The sequence below is a fragment of the Eutrigla gurnardus genome (assembly GCF_963514095.1).
Source record: "Eutrigla gurnardus genome assembly, chromosome: 15".
NCBI classification, from domain to species: Eukaryota; Metazoa; Chordata; class Actinopteri; order Perciformes; family Triglidae; genus Eutrigla; species Eutrigla gurnardus.
In genome coordinates, this window is record NC_139938.1 from 21366798 (window position 1) to 21385761 (window position 18964).

Genomic DNA, 18964 nt, shown 5'->3' on the forward strand with positions numbered 1-18964 from the left:
GAAGGCAGGGTACACCCTGGACAGGACGCCAATCTATCACAGGGCCGACATGTAGAGACAAACAACCATTCACGCTTACATTCACACCTACGGGACATTTAGAGTCATCCATGAACCTATCCCCATCCTGCATGTGTTTGGACTGTGGAAGGAAGCCGGAGAACCCGGAGAGAACCCACGCTTACACGGGGAAAACATGCAAACTCCACACAGAAGGAACCCGAACCCAACCTGGGAATCGAACCCGGGATCCTCTCGCTGTGAGGCGACAGTGCTATCCACTATACCACCGTGCAGCCTATAAACAATGTTATTACATAATATTTATATTCATTATATGTACATCAATCGGTTATTATCGTCCCTTTTCTTCTCCAAAGAGGCTCAAACGCTGGTGAACTTCATTAGTGAACTTCACTAGTAATCGTTAAGGATGGATCCGTCAATAAATCATATCTTTCCTCTTGACTTTCATCAGATCATCAGGGACCTTTTGTTGCCCAAACCTGACTGCAGCCACTTTACAGCAATGTTTCAAAAATGAACACTTGAAAGCCTAAAAAACATGTACTTCACTTTCTGTACTTAATACGCAAAGACCTTTTATGAAATAAAAATAATTATTAATTTCTGTTTGTTTGCGTTACAGTCGCTGTTCGTAGTAAGAAATGCAAAAACAAAGTTAAAGAGGGAAACTTCATTTTGCAGATCCCGAAGGAGCTTGCCATGTTTGTGATCAGCGATCAACTGAAAGTTTGTTTAAACTGTTGCATGTTGGGAGCTCAGGGGACTGCACTGCCCTCTAATGGTGCACCAGCTTTACCACTGTGTGTTCCAGTAACAAGTGTTAATGTCGCTGAATCCTCATTAATGAGGTCCACAGTGACGAACACTCATCAACTGTTATTGGTGGTAATTAACCCTCGGGGAGCTAAAGCGAGGCCCAGTAATAGATGTGAATCAGAGCTCAGAGAATAACGATGATTACCGGCACTAATGAAAGCTCCTGGGATCTACAGGGACTGCTGGATCCACCATCCTCTCAGAAATCCTCCTACACTAAATCAAACCAGCCTAGTTGCCTAAACAACGTCCCACACAACTCAACTGCTTTGAGAATTACTTTTCAAGGGAAACTTATTTCATGGTGAATAATGTTTCTCTTGATGTATCACAAACTAGTTTCAAAGAGTCCTTGAAGTCCACTTAGGGAGGTCTGGATGGTGGATGGGTCAAAGAAATAGAAGACTTTAACCAGGAGACTGATGTTAGTTTCCTGTGGTTTTGTTGCCTAAACATGACAAAGTGGTTTTGTTGCCTAACCCTAACAAAGTGGTTTTGTTGCCTAACCCTAACAAAGTGGTTTATAGGCATAACCCTAATGGTGTGGTTTTGTTCCCTACCCCTAACAGAGTGGTTAAGATGCCTAACCCGAATGATGTGGTTTTGTTGCCTAAACATAACAAAGTGATTTTGTTGCCTAAACATAACTCCACATAGTTATCGTAAACACAATCATATTTTTCTCAACCTAACTGTCGTTTTGTAGTGTCTCCCTGTCCGTCGGTCCCTGAATGCCTCACTGCAGCTTTTAATTCTATTAACCTGCTGGTCAATGAGACACCAGGGAGCTCCGTGGCCTCCCGGACGCTATTTACAGCTCAATAATAATAATAATCATAACAACGTGTAGGATTACAGTAACCGGACATGTCAGGAAAACTTCATAATAACAAATAATAATCATGTTTCCTGTTTAAACCTTAAAAGAAAATGTCATTATTAAAAATCTTCAATTTTTTTTAATCTTGCACATTCCTGTACAGCCCTTCCATTTCTATTCATCAATCATCTCTCACTTATGTCTTTGTTTGTTTATATTGTATAAACAGTGACTATAACTACTATAACTATTCAAAGGTGTTGTTGAAACCATCACTGTCCACTGTGACCGAGGGGGGTTGCTGGGCTGGATGGTTGATGGTTCAGACTAGGGTCACTTCTTGGGACCAAACTTAAACCAGACATCGATGGGAGGGAGACGAGCTACAGCTGCTCAGGAAACAGCGATGGGAGGTCGCTTTCTTTAGCAAAATGTTATTTTTAAGAAGCTGTAACTTTATGTTGGGAAGGGGTTGGGAAGTTCATGTAAGTGAGGGACAAACTGGTACAGCCATTTTCAAAGTGGAACCTTGACCTCCAGATATGTGAATGAACAGGGTTCTATGGATACCCACAAGTCTCCATGTTATAGACATGCCTGATTTATGCTAATCCCATGCAGTTTAGAGCAAATTTGAACATTAATACATATCAGGGTCCTGCAACTTTACAACCACAATTAGGATCCTTCCCTCTGTACACTGATCAGAAGAGGGTTCTGGAGTTTCCAGAACAGACGCTAAAAATGCAACTTCATACCAAATCACAGCATGGGTTTTTTTCTATGGTATCCCTCAAGGTCTTGGTGTATTAATGTGAGATTTTGCTAGAAAACTGTCAGATTTAGCACGAAATGTGTGGAACAAATGGTATCAACAAAAAAATTCTGCTACAAGTGACGAGACGTCCAACATAATGTTCTAAACCCTTTTACACTCTCAACTTCCCTGGCTGCCCTGTGGTACAAATGCTGGATAATAAATTAAATATGGTACAAAAACACACAGCATACAAGTATGAGACTCAGTTGATCTGTCACAAAGGGACAAATGTTTTCCATAGCTGGACAAAATGTAAAATATTAAGGGTATAGGGAAAAGCCTCAAACAAATACAATTCAAACTTTTATATCATTCCATGATTGTTTAAGTCATTAAACTACAGTTTACAATATATGTAGGTGGTTTGATTGATCTCTCAAACGCCCCGCGGGGCCGTGATGAGGAAACCAATGAGTTCATTGTTGAGCCTGAACAGAGAAACTTTTGATGGAGTTCAATTGTTGTTGTTATGGGAGGTCGGGGTTCGCTGGAGCTTCCATGCAGACTTCCCTGCAGACTTCCTCCTGCTTGTGGTGCTAATTAGCAAAGTGCCCCCGTAACAATAGTAAACACCAGTGAAACAGTGAGGTCATATTCTAGTCAGAGGCCTTGTTTTTCAGACACACTGAAGCAGCATCATTTGACAACATAATGTTGTGTGTTTCTGACCTTTAATCCAAACCAAATGAATGTATATATATTTCTGTGGCCAAAAGCCTGACATCACTTTCAGTGCAAACCTTTAATAATTAGTTCGCTTTTTTGCCAGATAAAAACAGTCATGAACCTTGAGGAAACCTCAGCCCACTGAATAATCCCTTTGGCTTGGTGGCGTCTTAGGGGGAGGACTCTGTCTCAGGTAAGACCTGTATTTGCATTGAACTGCATTCGGTACATGACCTTCAGCTCGCTATGTGACATCTTTTGAACAGCTGCTTTGGTCGATTCTGAATTTGTCTGCTTTCAAGCTGCTCTTTAAGTTGTTGCTGGACGAACACATTCAAACACTTCACTGGCTTGGCGCCAAGCTCTGTGGCGCGGTGCGTCCTGTCTAAATAGCTTTACTTGGTTGGCATATAGATTTAAATTAACCGATTGACTGACATGCATAACCTGGTTAATCAAGATTGTTGACATCCCTACTTGTTGACAACTGGGGGAAGTTTAGTTAGACTTTGAATCAAGTGTCTTTTCTTCCTGTGTCCTGCTTTCTAACCATTTCTGTCTTCATCAGTTGTAAGAAATCATTATGTTTGACCCAGATCATGTTGTTCCTTAAAGTCCCAGTCGGCACCATTTTTTTTTATCATATTCACTGAAGCCGACACTATGCTCCGATAGAACAACATCAATCATCCGGTTTTAGAAAAAAAAAGCGTGCCTCGTAGAGCCTGTTGTTTGTTTTGCAAAAAATCAACAGAGCCCGGGGGCCTGTACTACGAAGCAGGATTTGTTCTTAGCAAGGTAACTTAAGCGTTAACTCTGGGTTTTCCGTCCTACGACGCTGGTTCACTTCTTACCGTGGTAGATCGCCATGGTAACTTACGCTGTGGAGCAGGTTATGTTCCTGATAAGAGATCAACGTGGAGAAACACACCGCCTACTGACCAATCAGCTGTCTTGGTGCGCGATATAAAAAAAAAGAAGCTCGGTGGATCGTGAGAGGGTCTCGTAGGAGAACTATAGAGTGTACAGAGACCGGCAAAACCCTTTTTCTGTCCCTGACGATGTTTTATATGAGAGATACAGATTCTCATCAGAGGGAAAGACTTTTCTTTGTCAGCGTACAGCCTACTTACCACTTTGAATTATGTTTTTATATTTATTTGATTTGCTCCCAAGTCCGTTTTACACCGCCGGGATTACAGCTGAAAGAATGAGGCTGATATTGTCATAAACCACGCTATAAGAATACATCCAAGCAACACATTCATCCTTTTAAAGTTATATGTTTGGCCTTTTATTGCGGAAGGACATCGTAAGAGTTAAAGGGACGAGAGAGAGCGACGACATGATTTAAAAGACAGCCGCAGGGCGGATTCAAACCGGGGCCGCTGCAAGGAGCCTCGTCACATGGGGCAGTAAGTATACCACTAAGCTATCAGCGAAGTTATTATTTAATCAGTCAGATCTAGTAGTGTCCTTATGATGGGGCAGTCATATTATACTACTACTAATACTATTAATACGACTTCCGCATTCACACAGTCGGCGAGTTTTTGCCAGCTGTCCTTCCTGCATTTGGCAGATGAAACTGTTGCCTTTTGCCTGTATTATATGTTCAACTTCTTCGTATTTCTGTAAGATTATGGTTCGCTCCTCGTACGTGAAATACGCCGCTCCACTGCCGTAGACTGATCCATGTATGTGATTGGTCAAATGCTTCAAACGCCGCCTCTTTCATGTGCACGCGCTCATAGCTGGACAGGTAAACCCTGGGTTGAGTTAACGAGTTGATAACCAGCTTCGTGTGACCGCTTATCTCCGATTGCCTTTGTTGGGGTTACTTAAGCTGGATCTCTGAAAGATACCCTGGGTATGTTGAACTCGCTTCGTAGTACAGGCCCTGGATCATCCTGTCCAATCAGCACGCAGGGCTGTGTTTGTGCACCCATGAAGCCCCTCCCCCCTCGGGTCCTTCCACTATCACAGGGGGGAGGTGGATGGAAGGTTAGTTGCCTAGGATCTGGTGGCTGCAAGATACATTAAAGGTGATAACTGATTTGTTTTAATGATCTTCTCCTGGGTTTACATTTGTAGGATCTGATATGTTGTATTGGAAAGATTTCTGTGAGAATCAACATTTTGGTTCTTTCTGTTTCAGGTTGATGGAAAACTACACCTACAACAGCTTCACCCTCCAGCTGGAGGGGCTACAGATCGCTGAGGCTTCAATGTTTCCTCTCTTTCTTTTTTTCTTCACCTGCTACCTGATTATCATGTTAGTGAATGTTGGCATTGTGGTGCTGGTTTTCAGTGACAAGAACCTTCACCAGCCGATGTATCTGCTTTTCTGCAACCTGCCCTTTAATGACATCCTGGGTAATTCTATCATGCTGCCCCGTTTAATGATAGACATGTTGAGACCACCGTCCGAGCGCCTCATCAGTTACTATGAATGTGTGGTCCAAGCTTTCACCACACACATGTTTGGCACCACTTCCCACACGGTGCTCATGATTATGGCCTTTGACAGATACATGGCCATCTGTAATCCCCTACGCTACACTGCTATAATGACCAACAAGATGGTGATCAAGCTGACGCTCTTTGCCTGGGGGGTTGCCTTTGTTTTGGTTGGGGTTCTGCTGGGTCTGACCATACGACTGAACCGCTGCAGGACTCTGATCACAAGCCCGTTCTGTGACAATGCCTCGCTGTTTAAGCTCTCCTGTGAGAGTGTGTTTGTTAATAATGTCTATGGCCTCACGTTCACCGTCGTCCTGTTCACAGCGTCAATAGGCAGCATGGTTCTCACCTACACTAAGATCACAGTGGTCTGTCTCACCAGTAACAACAAGTCTTTGAACAGTAAAGCTTTGAAGACCTGCAGCACTCATCTCTTCATATATCTGATAATGTCCTTATGTGGAATGCTCATTATCCTGCTGCATCGCTTTCCTCAGTACTCCAATTACAGGAAACTCGCCAGCATTCTGTTTCATATCATCCCCGGCAGCCTCAACCCCATTATTTATGGCGTTCAGTCCAAAGAGATCCGCAAATTTCTGTCACAACTGTTCCCCCTCAGAAAGGTTTCATCAACATCATAATGTCAATTCAAATAAGTTAAATCCACATATATACTTTAGAAGAAATGTGCTTGTCTGTGTTTGCTTCCCTCAATTGTCTTGTTTTCTTCCCCCTCCTCATTTTGAGTCATGAAATGGACAAATTAGTATTAAAGCTCTGGTCTATGCTTTTTTCAAACCTAGACCCCGTAGCTTTAATATGTTGTTAATAGATTCCTGACGGTTCAGAATGTCTCCTCTCACACTCATTTCACTGTTCTTTGTTTCGATGTAACATAACTTACAGTTCTTAAATGAACATCCCCACTACACAGTTAAGCTTAAACAAAAGATAAATTTTTATGAAATCATATTCTGACTACATATGAATGACAAATTGTCTTTTGTATATGATTATTATCATATTTATTCCAGCACCCTTTGCACTATTGTCAGATTGTTTACAATTTCATTGTCCTGTGCTTGTATATTATACTCAACATATACTGAACATAGAAGTCAAATGTTTATGTATATCTCTGTATTCATTTTGTTTTCCTTGTTTTAAGATGCTATTTCTGTGTGTGTTTGTATACTGAGAGCGACAAAATGCCGGAGTCAAATTCCTTAAATGTGTTCACACTTACTTGGCAATTAAAGCTGATTCTGATTAACACTGTCACCTCATTGACATTTTGTAAAAACACTTATATTGTTACCAATATTTCAATATGAATATTTGCCCGATTGAAGCAATTTATAATTACTAAATAATATTGCGCTCTCTCTCTCTCTATTTTGTAGGGGTGTGACGAGATCCCACGAGATCAACGATATTTCTCGTCGCGTTAAAAATCCGTCTCGCGAGATTTGTGAGCTATACATAGCTGAGGTTTTACAGACCGCTGTTACTGACTGGGAGCTTAAAAAACCCAACCACGGCATCGCTTATTGTTACCGACAATGCACGTAATATAGACGTGGCCGTGCGACGCGGGATCTGTTGCGCACACTATAAATCTTGCAACCCAAGCTGACCTCGGTGTTCCCCGCGTCGCTCGTTTACTCGGGCGGGTGAGACGTGTGACTGCTTTTTTTCATCGTAGTTCAGCGGCTACCGCGGTGAAAATGTCCAAGCAGAAACGGCTACAATTACCATCACACAAGTTAATGACGGGCACGTTGGATATGCTGGCTCGTTACCTTGAGCAGCAAGCTGCCATAGCAGCATCACCAGCCCAGAGTTAAGACAAAACTCCCGAAGCATTGATACACTTGACAGCTGTGATGTCAGAGATGCTGAAGATGCTGTAGTTGCAGCATGTTGTTCATGACATACTTGGTCAGGCTCCATTTGCACTATTTGCACTCTGTATTGACAAAGTAGAACTTTGATTGGGTTTTGCACATATTTACACTTGGGAAAAATAAATATTTTATTTTATTTATTTTATTTTAACTTTTATACATTTTAGTTTCAGTTTAAATGTGTGAAAGAAGAAGTTTATTAAAAGATCATGCTTACATCATGCATGTAAAGAGTTATAATAAAATATTTCAAAATGCATGTGCAACTCTGTTAAATTAAAGTCTGTTAGTCCAGTCATATATTTTGTCATTGTAGTTTTCTTAAAATCTCGTCTCGTCTCGTTCTCGTAAACCCAATATCGTGTCTCGTCTCGTCTCGTGAGCGGAGTGTATTGTCACACCCCTACTATTTTGCCAAAAGTATTCACTCAAACGTCTGAAAGAATGGGTAGCTCTCAGGAGCTCAGTGAATTCCAGCGTGGTACTGTGATAGGATGCTGTGCAACAAGTCCAGTCGTGAAATTTCCTCGCTCCTAAATATTCCGAAGTCAACTGTCAGTGGGATTATATGTAAGTGGAACTGATTGGGAACGACAGCAACTCAGCCTAGAAGTGGTAGGCCACGTAAAATGACGGAGCGGGGTCAGCGGATGCTGAGGTGTATAGTGTGCAGAGGTTGCCAACTTTCTGCAGTCAATCGCTACAGACCTCCAAACTTCATGTGGCCTTCAGATTAGCTCAAGAACAGTGTAGAGAGCTTCATGGAATGTGTTTCCATGGCCGAGCAGCTGCATCCAAGCCATACATCAGCAAGTGCAATGCAAAGCGTCGGATGCAATGGTGTAAAGCATGCCGCCACTGGACTCTAGAGCAGTGGAGACGCCTTCTCTGGAGGGACGAATCACGCTTCTCAATCTGGCAATCTGATGGAATGTCTGGGTTTGGCGGTTGCCAGGAGAACGGTACTTGTCTGACTGCATTGTGCCACGTGTAAAGTTTGGTGGAGGGGGGATTATGGTGTGGGGGTGTTTTTCAGGAGCTGGGCTTGGCCCCTTAGTTCCAGTGAAATGTTATAGGCATAACCCGAATGATGTAGTTTTGTTGCCTAAACATAACAAAGTGATTTTGTTGCCCAAACATAACTCCACATATTTATCGTAAACACAATCATATTTTTCTCAACCTAACTGTCGTTTTGTAGTATCTCCCTGTCCGTCGGTCCCTGAATGCCTCACTGCAGCTTTTAATTCTATTAACCGGCTGGTCAGTGAGACACCCGGGAGCTCCGTGGCCTCCCGGACGCTATTTTCAGCTCAATAATATTAATAATCATAACAACATGTAGGATTACAGTAACCGGACATGTCAGGAAAACTTCATATTAACAAATAATAATCATGTTTCCTGTTTAAACCTTAAAAGAAAATGTCACTATTAAAACATTTTTTTTTTAATCTTGCACATTCCTGTACAGCCCTTCCATTTCTATTCATCAATCATCTCTCACTTATGTCTTTGTTTGTTTATATTGTATAAACAGTGACTATAACTACTATAGCTATTACTACTACTATAACTATTACTAATACTATAACTATTCAAAGGTGTTGTTGAAACCATCACTGTCCACTGTGACCGAGGGGGGTTGCTGGGCTGGATGGTTGATGGTTCAGACTAGGGTCACTTCTTGGGACCAAACTTAAACCAGACATCGATGGGAGGGAGACGAGCTACAGCTGCTCAGGAAACAGCGATGGGAGGTCGTTTTCTTTAGCAAAATGTTCTTTTTAAGAAGCTGTAACTTTATGTTGGGAAGGGGTTGGGAAGTTCATGTAAGTGAGGGACAAACTGGTACAGCCATTTTCAAAGTGGAGCCTTGACCTCCAGATATGTGAATGAACAGGGTTCTATGGATACCCACAAGTCTCCATGTTATAGACATGCCTGATTTATGCTAATCCCATGCAGTTTAGAGCAAATTTGAACATTAATACATATCAGGGTCCTGCAACTTTACAACCACAATTAGGATCCTTCCCTCTGTACACTGATCAGAAGAGGGTTCTGGAGTTTCCAGAACAGACGCTAAAAATGCAACTTCATACCAAATCACAGCATGGGTTTTTTTCTATGGTGTCCCTCAAGGTCTTGGTGTATTAATGTGAGATTTTGCTAGAAAACTGTCAGATTTAGCACGAAATGTGTGGAACAAATGGTATCAACAAAAAAATTCTGCTACAAGTGACGAGACGTCCAACATAATGTTCTAAACCCTTTTACACTCTCAACTTCCCTGGCTGCCCTGTGGTACAAATGCTGGATAATAAATTAAATATGGTACAAAAACACACAGCATACAAGTATGAGACTCAGTTGATCTGTCACAAAGGGACAAATGTTTTCCATAGCTGGACAAAATGTAAAATATTAAGGGTATAGGGAAAAGCCTCAAACAAATACAATTCAAACTTTTATATCATTCCATGATTGTTTAAGTCATTAAACTACAGTTTACAATACATGTAGGTGGTTTGATTGATCTCTCAAACGCCCCGCGGGGCGATCAGCGCCGTGATGAGGAAACCGATGAGTTCATTGTTGAGCCTGAACAGAGAAACTTTTGATGGAGTTCAATTGTTGTTGTTATGGGAGGTCGGGGTTCGCTGGAGCTTCCATGCAGACTTCCCTGCAGACTTCCTCCTGCTTGTGGTGCTAATTAGCAAAGTGCCCCCGTAACAATAGTAAACACCAGTGAAACAGTGAGGTCATATTCTAGTCAGAGGCCTTGTTTTTCAGACACACTGAAGCAGCATCATTTGACAACATAATGTTGTGTGTTTCTGACCTTTAATCCAAACCAAATGAATGTATATATATTTCTGTGGCCAAAAGCCTGACATCACTTTCAGTGCAAACCTTTAATAATTAGTTCGCTTTTTGCCAGATAAAAACAGTCATGAATCTCGAGGAAACCTCAGCCCACTGAATAATCCCTTTGGCTTGGTGGCCTCTTAGGGGGAGGACTGTCTCAGGTAAGACCTGTATTTGCATTGAACTGCATTCGGTACATGACCTTCAGCTCGCTATGTGACATCTTTTGAACAGCCGCTTTGGTCGATTCTGAATTTGTCTGCTTTCAAGCTGCTCTTTAAGTTGTTGCTGGACGAACACATTCAAACACTTCACTGGCTTGGCGCCAAGCTCTGTGGCGCGGTGCGTCCTGTCTAAATAGCTTTACTTGGTTCAGTCAGGACCACTTTGTCAAAAATAATCTTTATTTATTTGCACAAGTTTCATTTGGCGGTATGGTACTGTTCTGGGACTCCCTGCTCTTCCACGCGCTTGCGTGGAAAGCCTGAGGCAGGAAGAGCACCTTCCTGCCCTTCATGAGCCATCATGAACGGCATAAGCAGGGAGCGTAGCAGCAAGAAAAACCCCAGACAGAGCAGACCAACAAGAACAATGGTAAGGTACATAACAGATGACAGGAGGAGCTGGGGTGGAGGTGGGTTGAAAAAGCCGGCAGAGGAAGCAATGAGGGAGGTCAGGCTAGAGCGGTTTAAATAGCGCGCTCTGAATGCAATTTCCCAATAGGAAGCGGGTACGGGGAGTCAGCTGAGCCGTCAGCTGATCTCCTCGGTTTTGACAGCTACGCTGTTGCTGCTGATTTAGAGCTTGACGTCGTGGCCTGCCAGAACTAACGCTACGCTTGATTTGGCATATAGATTTAAATTAACCGATTGACTGACATGCATAACCTGGTTAATCAAGATTGTTGACATCCCTACTTGTTGACAACTGGGGGAAGTTTAGTTAGACTTTGAATCAAGTGTCTTTTCTTCCTGTGTCCTGCTTTCTAACCATTTCTGTCTTCATCAGTTGTAAGAAATCATTATGTTTGACCCAGATCATGTTGTTCCTTAAAGTCCCAGTCGGCACCATTTTTTTTTATCATATTCACTGAAGCCGACACTATGCTCCGATAGAACAACATCAATCATCCGGTTTTAGAAAAAAAAGCGTGCCTCGTAGAGCCTGTTGTTTGTTTTGCAAAAAATCAACAGAGCCCGGGGGCCTGTACTACGAAGCAGGATTTGTGCTTAGCAAGCTAACTTAAGCGTTAACTCTGGGTTTTCCGTCCTACGACGCTGGTTCACTTCTTACCGTGGTAGATCGCCATGGTAACTTACGCTGTGGAGCAGGTTATGTTCCTGATAAGAGATCAACGTGGAGAAACACACCGCCTACTGACCAATCAGCTGTCTTGGTGCGCGATATAAAAAAAAAGAAGCTCGGTGGATCGTGAGAGGGTCTCGTAGGAGAACTATAGAGTGTACAGAGCATCGGCGTCGCTAGACCTCTTTTACTGGGGCACGTGCCCCGGTATTGATCTACCGTGCCCCAGTAAAATCTCACGTTCGAGTTTTAACGAGCTGCTATATTTGGCAGTGGATTCATTTATATTGATAATAACGGTAAAATAATGGATTTTCTTTCTCATCCACAATCTCAAACCAACGCAGTTTAACCCAAAATACAAGCTGAGGCGCGCACCTTGTGGTCCGGGTCCGGCGCACACATTACGTCCGTGCACGGCAGTGTTAGCCGGGGCACCGCGGCGCACACGCATAGCTAAATGCAAAAAAAATAACATCAGTCATGTTGTTTTTTAAACGCAAGTCCGTGTTTGACAAGCTTAAACATGGTCAAAAAACCATAGACAGGATATGGTTTACTTTAAAAATACAACAGACCCCCCCATCACGTCACGGTATGATCCACTTCTCTCTCCCACCTGCCCCGCTCAGCCGATGCCGATGCCCGCCCCGATGCCCGCAGTAGCCGGCGTGAAGCGGCACAGTGCGCGTAGTTTCTGACAGTGTTGCGGTCGTTCCAGTAAGTAACTCAAACAACGACGTGTTACACATTTCCATTACCACTCAATAATCACCATCAGTCCTCATTCCTGCTGCTCTGAATCACAGATCACTCTTTGTGTTGTTTCATAGGAGTTAGATAGCTGACGGTTTACCCCATTATCTTTTAATTTTAATACAATTTCATTTATAGTACTTTGTAAACCAAGTGATGGCTCAGCATTAAAGTAAGATTTACAGTCACAGTGATTTTCCCCAACCCCAAAAGTCTGATGTTCTTCATTCACAGATGTGGGAATGATACTCCAAAATCAACAAAAACATGTTGAGCATGTTCATAATGTATGTTGAAATAAATATGAATTAGAGATGAATATTGCTACGTTTTTTACCTTTCAGTTTTAGCAGCAGCAGTATGGCTGTGGCAGTAATAGTTGGCTAAGCAAGGTAAGTTTATATAGCACATTGTATAGCACATTTCATACACGCAGCGGGCATTCAAGGATGTTTTTTGTGATTTTAGTAATAGGGGGCCTGTGCCCCAGTAGAGCTTTATGTCTAGCAACGCCCCTGGTACAGAGACCGGCAAAACCCTTTTTCTGTCCCTGACGATGTTTTATATGAGAGATCCAGATTCTCATCAGAGGGAAAGACTTTTCTTTGTCAGCGTACAGCCTACTTACCACTTTGAATTATGTTTTTATATTTATTTGATTTGCTCCCAAGTCCGTTTTACACCGCCGGGATTACAGCTGAAAGAATGAGGCTGATATTGTCATAAACCACGCTATAAGAATACATCCAAGCAACACATTCATCCTTTTAAAGTTATATGTTTGGCCTTTTATTGCGGAAGGACATCGTAAGAGTTAAAGGGACGAGAGAGAGCGACGACATGATTTAAAAGACAGCCGCAGGGCGGATTCAAACCGGGGCCGCTGCAAGGAGCCTCGTCACATGGGGCAGTAAGTATACCACTAAGCTATCAGCGAAGTTATTATTTAATCAGTCAGATCTAGTAGTGTCCTTATGATGGGGCAGTCATATTATACTACTACTAATACTATTAATACGACTTCCGCATTCACACAGTCGGCGAGTTTTTGCCAGCTGTCCTTCCTGCATTTGGCAGATGAAACTGTTGCCTTTTGCCTGTATTATATGTTTAACTTCTTCGTATTTCTGTAAGATTATGGTTCGCTCCTCGTACGTGAAATACGCCGCTCCACTGCCGTAGACTGATCCATGTATGTGATTGGTCAAATGCTTCAAACGCCGCCTCTTTCATGTGCACGCGCTCATAGCTGGACAGGTAAACCCTGGGTTGAGTTAACGAGTTGATAACCAGCTTCGTGTGACCGCTTATCTCCGATTGCCTTTGTTGGGGTTACTTAAGCTGGATCTCTGAAAGATACCCTGGGTATGTTGAACTCGCTTCGTAGTACAGGCCCTGGATCATCCTGTCCAATCAGCACGCAGGGCTGTGTTTGTGCACCCATGAAGCCCCTCCCCCCTCGGGTCCTTCCACTATCACAGGGGGGAGGTGGATGGAAGGTTAGTTGCCTAGGATCTGGTGGCTGCAAGATACATTAAAGGTGATAACTGATTTGTTTTAATGATCTTCTCCTCGGTTTACATTTGTAGGATCTGATATGTTGTATTGGAAAGATTTCTGTGAGAATCAACATTTTGGTTCTTTCTGTTTCAGGTTGATGGAAAACTACACCTACAACAGCTTCACCCTCCAGCTGGAGGGGCTACAGATCGCTGAGGCTTCAATGTTTCCTCTCTTTCTTTTTTTCTTCACCTGCTACCTGATTATCATGTTAGTGAATGTTGGCATTGTGGTGCTGGTTTTCAGTGACAAGAACCTTCACCAGCCGATGTATCTGCTTTTCTGCAACCTGCCCTTTAATGACATCCTGGGTAATTCTATCATGTTGCCCCGTTTAATGATAGACATGTTGAGACCACCGTCCGAGCGCCTCATCAGTTACTATGAATGTGTGGTCCAAGCTTTCACCACACACATGTTTGGCACCACTTCCCACACGGTGCTCATGATTATGGCCTTTGACAGATACGTGGCCATCTGTAATCCCCTACGCTACACTGCTATAATGACCAACAAGATGGTGATCAAGCTGACGCTCTTTGCCTGGGGGGTTGCCTTTGTTTTGGTTGGGGTTCTGCTGGGTCTGACCATACGACTGAACCGCTGCAGGACTCTGATCACAAACCCGTTCTGTGACAATGCCTCGCTGTTTAAGCTCTCCTGTGAGAGTGTGTTTGTTAATAATGTCTATGGCCTCACGTTCACCGTCGTCCTGTTCACAGCGTCAATAGGCAGCATGGTTCTCACCTACACTAAGATCACAGTGGTCTGTCTCACCAGTAACAACAAGTCTTTGAACAGTAAAGCTTTGAAGACCTGCAGCACTCATCTCTTCATATATCTGATAATGTTCTTATGTGGAATGCTCATTATCCTGCTGCATCGCTTTCCTCAGTACTCCAATTACAGGAAACTCGCCAGCATTCTGTTTCATATCATCCCCGGCAGCCTCAACCCCATTATTTATGGCGTTCAGTCCAAAGAGATCCGCAAATTTCTGTCACAACTGTTCCCCCTCAGAAAGGTTTCATCAACATCATAATACGTCAATACAAATAAGTTAAATCCACATATATACTTTAGAAGAAATGTGCTTGTCTATGTTTGCTTCCCTCAATTGTCTTGTTTTCTTCCCCCTCCTCATTTTGAGTCATGAAATGGACAAATTAGTATTAAAGCTCTGGTCTATGCTTTTTTCAAACCTAGACCCCGTAGCTTTAATATGTTGTTAATAGATTCCTGACAGTTCAGAATGTCTCCTCTCACACTCATTTCACTGTTCTTTGTTTCGATGTAACATAACTGCACTTACAGTTCTTAAATGAACATCCCCACTACACAGTTAAGCTTAAACAAAAGATACATTTTTACAATCAACAAATACATTTCATGTTCAATTGTTCTAATTGTTCCAGTGGTGATAGTTTTTGTATCTGTGTCCATGTTATGGAGATTAAATCATATTCTGACTACATATAAATGACAAATTGTCTATTGTATATGATTATATCATATTTATTCCAGCACCCTTTGCACTATTGTCAGATTGTTTACAATTTCATTGTCCTGTGCTTGTATATTATACTCAACATATACTGAACATAGAAGTCAAATGTTTATGTATATCTCTGTATTCATTTTGTTATCCTTGTTTTAAGATGCTATTTCTGTGTGTGTTTGTATACTGAGAGCGACAAAATGCCGGAGTCAAATTCCTTAAATGTGTTCACGCTTACTTGGCAATTAAAGCTGATTCTGATTAACACTGTCACCTCATTGACATTTTGTAAAAACACTTATATTGTTACCAATATTTCAATATGAATATTTGCCCGATTGAAGCAATTTATAATTACTAAATAATATTGCGCTCTCTCTCTCTCTATTTTGCCAAAAGTATTCACTCACCCAACCAAATAATTGAAATCAGGTGTTTCAATCACTTCCATGGCTACAGGTGTATAAAAGCAAGCACCTAGGCATGCAGACTGTTTTCTACAAACGTCTGAAAGAATGGGTCGCTCTCAGGAGCTCAGTGAATTCCAGCGTGGTACTGTGATAGGATGCTGTGCAACAAGTCCAGTCGTGAAATTTCCTCGCTCCTAAATATTCCAAAGTCAACTGTCAGTGGGATTATATGTAAGTGGAACTGATTGGGAACGACAGCAACTCAGCCTAGAAGTGGTAGGCCACATAAAATTACGGAGCGGGGTCAGCGGATGCTGAGGCGCATAGTGTGCAGAGGTTGCCAACTTTCTGCAGAGTCAATCGCTACAGACCAGCAAACTTCATGTGGCCTTCAGATTAGCTCAAGAACAGTGTAGAGAGCTTCATGGAATGTGTTTCCATGGCAATCAGCTGCAGCCAAGCTATACATCAGCAAGTGCAATGCAAAGCGTCGGATGCCATGGTGTAAAGCATGCCACTACTGGACTCTAGAGCAGTGGAGACGCCTTCTCTGGAGGGACGAATCACGCTTCTCAATCTGGCAATCTGATGGAATGTCTGGGTTTGGCGGTTGCCAGGAGAACTGTACTTGTCTGACTGCATTGTGCCACGTGTAAAGTTTGGTGGAGGGGGGATTATGGTGTGGGGGTGTTTTTCAGGAGCTGGGCTTGGCCCCTTAGTTCCAGTGAAAGGAACTCTGAATGCTTCAGCATACCAAGTGATGTTGGACAATTCCAGGCTCCCAACTTTGTGGGACAGTTTGGGGATGGCCCCTTCCTGTTCCACATGACTGTGCACCAGTGCACAAAGCAAGGTCCATAAAGACATGAATGAGTTTGGTGTGGATGAACTTGACCGGCCTGCACAGAGTCCTGACCTCAACCTAATAGAACACCTTTGGGATGAATTAGAGCGGAGACTGAGAGCCAGGCCTTCCCGTCCAACATCAGTGTGTGACCTCACAAATACGCTTCTGGAAGAACGGTCAAAAAGTCCCATAAACACACTCCTATACCTTGTGGAAAGCCTTCCCAGAAGAGTTGAAGCTGTTACAACTGCAAAGGGTGGACCGACGTCATATTAAACCCCATGGATTAAGGATGGGATGTCACTCAAGTTCATATGTGAGACAAGGTAGGTGAGCGAATACTTTTTTTTAGGGTTAGGGTTGGTATTAGGGATGCAAATTATCGCGTAATTCATTAATCGATAGTTGTTTCATCCTATCGATCGATGATAGATTGATTGATAAGCGGCAATTCTTCTGAGAAGCTGAATTTCCCTCTGAATAGGTTCCATCTACTGTATACGTAACATCAAATGCTATCTTCCTTATGATATAAAGAAAAATGCAAATCATATTTTGAATAATTTCATTTTAATGCATCAATTTGGGGAATTTTGAGAACCAAAATATGACGTATCGTTTCCTGACCAATTTCTTACAAACTGCTGGTTCTGATCAAAATGTTGACATACTAAATCAGGTTGAGGAGTTTAAGCATTCAAGAAAAGATGAAAACAAAAATGACTAAAACACAGTGCTGAGCCTTTAAACTATTAGTTTAGTATGACTATTATTATTATTATTATTATTATTATTATTATTATTATTATTATTAATATAAGTGGGTGACTATTCCTCAGCCGTCCTAGGTGTTTTGGTTTTGACTAAAGCCCCGTTCACATATGTCGCCACTTGCCCATCTCTGAGCGACAACTGTCAATGGATGTGAACGTGTTCTAACGGAATGTGGTCAGGACAGGCGATGCGATGTGGGCGGGTAAGGAGAGAAAATAATTTTCTTGACTTGATTGACAGTTGACGTCAACAGAGAGTTCCAAAGAGAGTTGCCGCTTGAAGTCGCCGTCGGCGGCAGTGAATTTCTTTTGCCAGCGAGTAGAATTCAGCAGGAAAGCGAGTGACGGGCGAGTACTTCTAACGTCAAGCGCGCCCTCACGTGGACTGGCGGGGAAAGGGTTTAAAACGCAAATTAATTTATTTTAATCGAGTCATTTCTTATCGACAATTAATCGATAATCGATTAATTGTTTGCATCCCTAGTTGGTATCATAGTTTAGTATCATAATTTAAGTTTGTATTATCTCAAGGTTTCATATCACATAGTATAACAATGTCTTTTTATATAAATGTATATATATTTTAATATATATAAATCTCTGGATATTTAGAGAAGCTTTTATTATTGTTTTGAGAGCTGCTTTTTTTTGTCATGTGTTTTTTCACATGGATGATGCTGAGTCATTGTTTACAGAATGCCAGGTGCACTAGATAAAAGTGCTGCTGCTGTTCCTGGTTGCTGGTTTGGGTGGGGGTTGGGTCCAGCTACAACAAGGTAACGTTACCAAACTAACCTGAACTCTGTGTGTCTGTCTTATTTCGTACAGCGTTAATGTGAACGTGTTTGCTTTATCTTAGTCTCACTGAGGTGACGGTTCACATTTACCTCTCTCAATCAGGCTGATTATGCTTCAATCATCTAACAAATGCCTATTGGTCAAAATGATTTAGTTTTGTAGTGAACTGTCTCTTACATGCTTTGTTACTCATCTGAAAACGTTGTGACATTTTCTGTTTTCCCCAGAACTTAAACCTGTGTTCTTCACTGAATGGAAGTCATTTGTTATAATTTCTACACTGTTAAAAATGTCCCTGTGAAAACACAGTAAAGAACTGGTAGCAGGGTTGACATTATTTAACAAAACAAATGAACATGTTTTTACTGTGACTTATATGGACGGTTTTATGCAGTTAATGAAAAATATGATACGATCCATTATTTTGGTATTATCACAGTAAAGATTGTTAAACACCTTACTGGTTGCCAGTCATCTCAAATATGACCAAAGCTTGCTACAAGCACAGCCATCATGTAGAGTCATGGTAAATAGCTTATTTTTCAGCATGAAATTTCAATATGGGAGAAAAGCTTCTATAGCAGCTTTTTCCTTTTTTAATTTTAACACAAAGTTGCAAACAGT

At 42.0% G+C, this 18964-nt stretch overlaps 2 protein-coding genes across 2 annotated transcripts; both read left to right on the forward strand.

The window, feature by feature from the left end:
- Positions 1-5305: 5305 nt before the first annotated feature.
- On the forward strand, positions 5306-6348 carry LOC311025593 (olfactory receptor 8G17-like). The gene has a single exon (XM_084028564.1). It carries the CDS (start codon positions 5312-5314, stop codon positions 6254-6256), a length of 945 nt encoding a protein of 314 aa, XP_083884690.1. The 5' UTR covers positions 5306-5311; the 3' UTR covers positions 6257-6348.
- Positions 6349-14105: 7757 nt separating this feature from the next.
- On the forward strand, positions 14106-15679 carry LOC311025984 (olfactory receptor 8G17-like). Its single transcript, XM_084029236.1, has one exon. The coding sequence runs from the start codon at positions 14112-14114 to the stop codon at positions 15054-15056; it is 945 nt and encodes a 314-aa protein (XP_083885362.1). The 5' UTR covers positions 14106-14111; the 3' UTR covers positions 15057-15679.
- Positions 15680-18964: the final 3285 nt, after the last annotated feature.

Bases quoted from the DNA above. Each gene is read 5' to 3' on its own strand.
- LOC311025593 (XM_084028564.1), top strand. From the start codon at position 5,312: ATGGAAAACTACACCTACAACAGCTTCACCCTCCAGCTGGAGGGGCTA.
- LOC311025984 (XM_084029236.1), top strand. From the start codon at position 14,112: ATGGAAAACTACACCTACAACAGCTTCACCCTCCAGCTGGAGGGGCTA.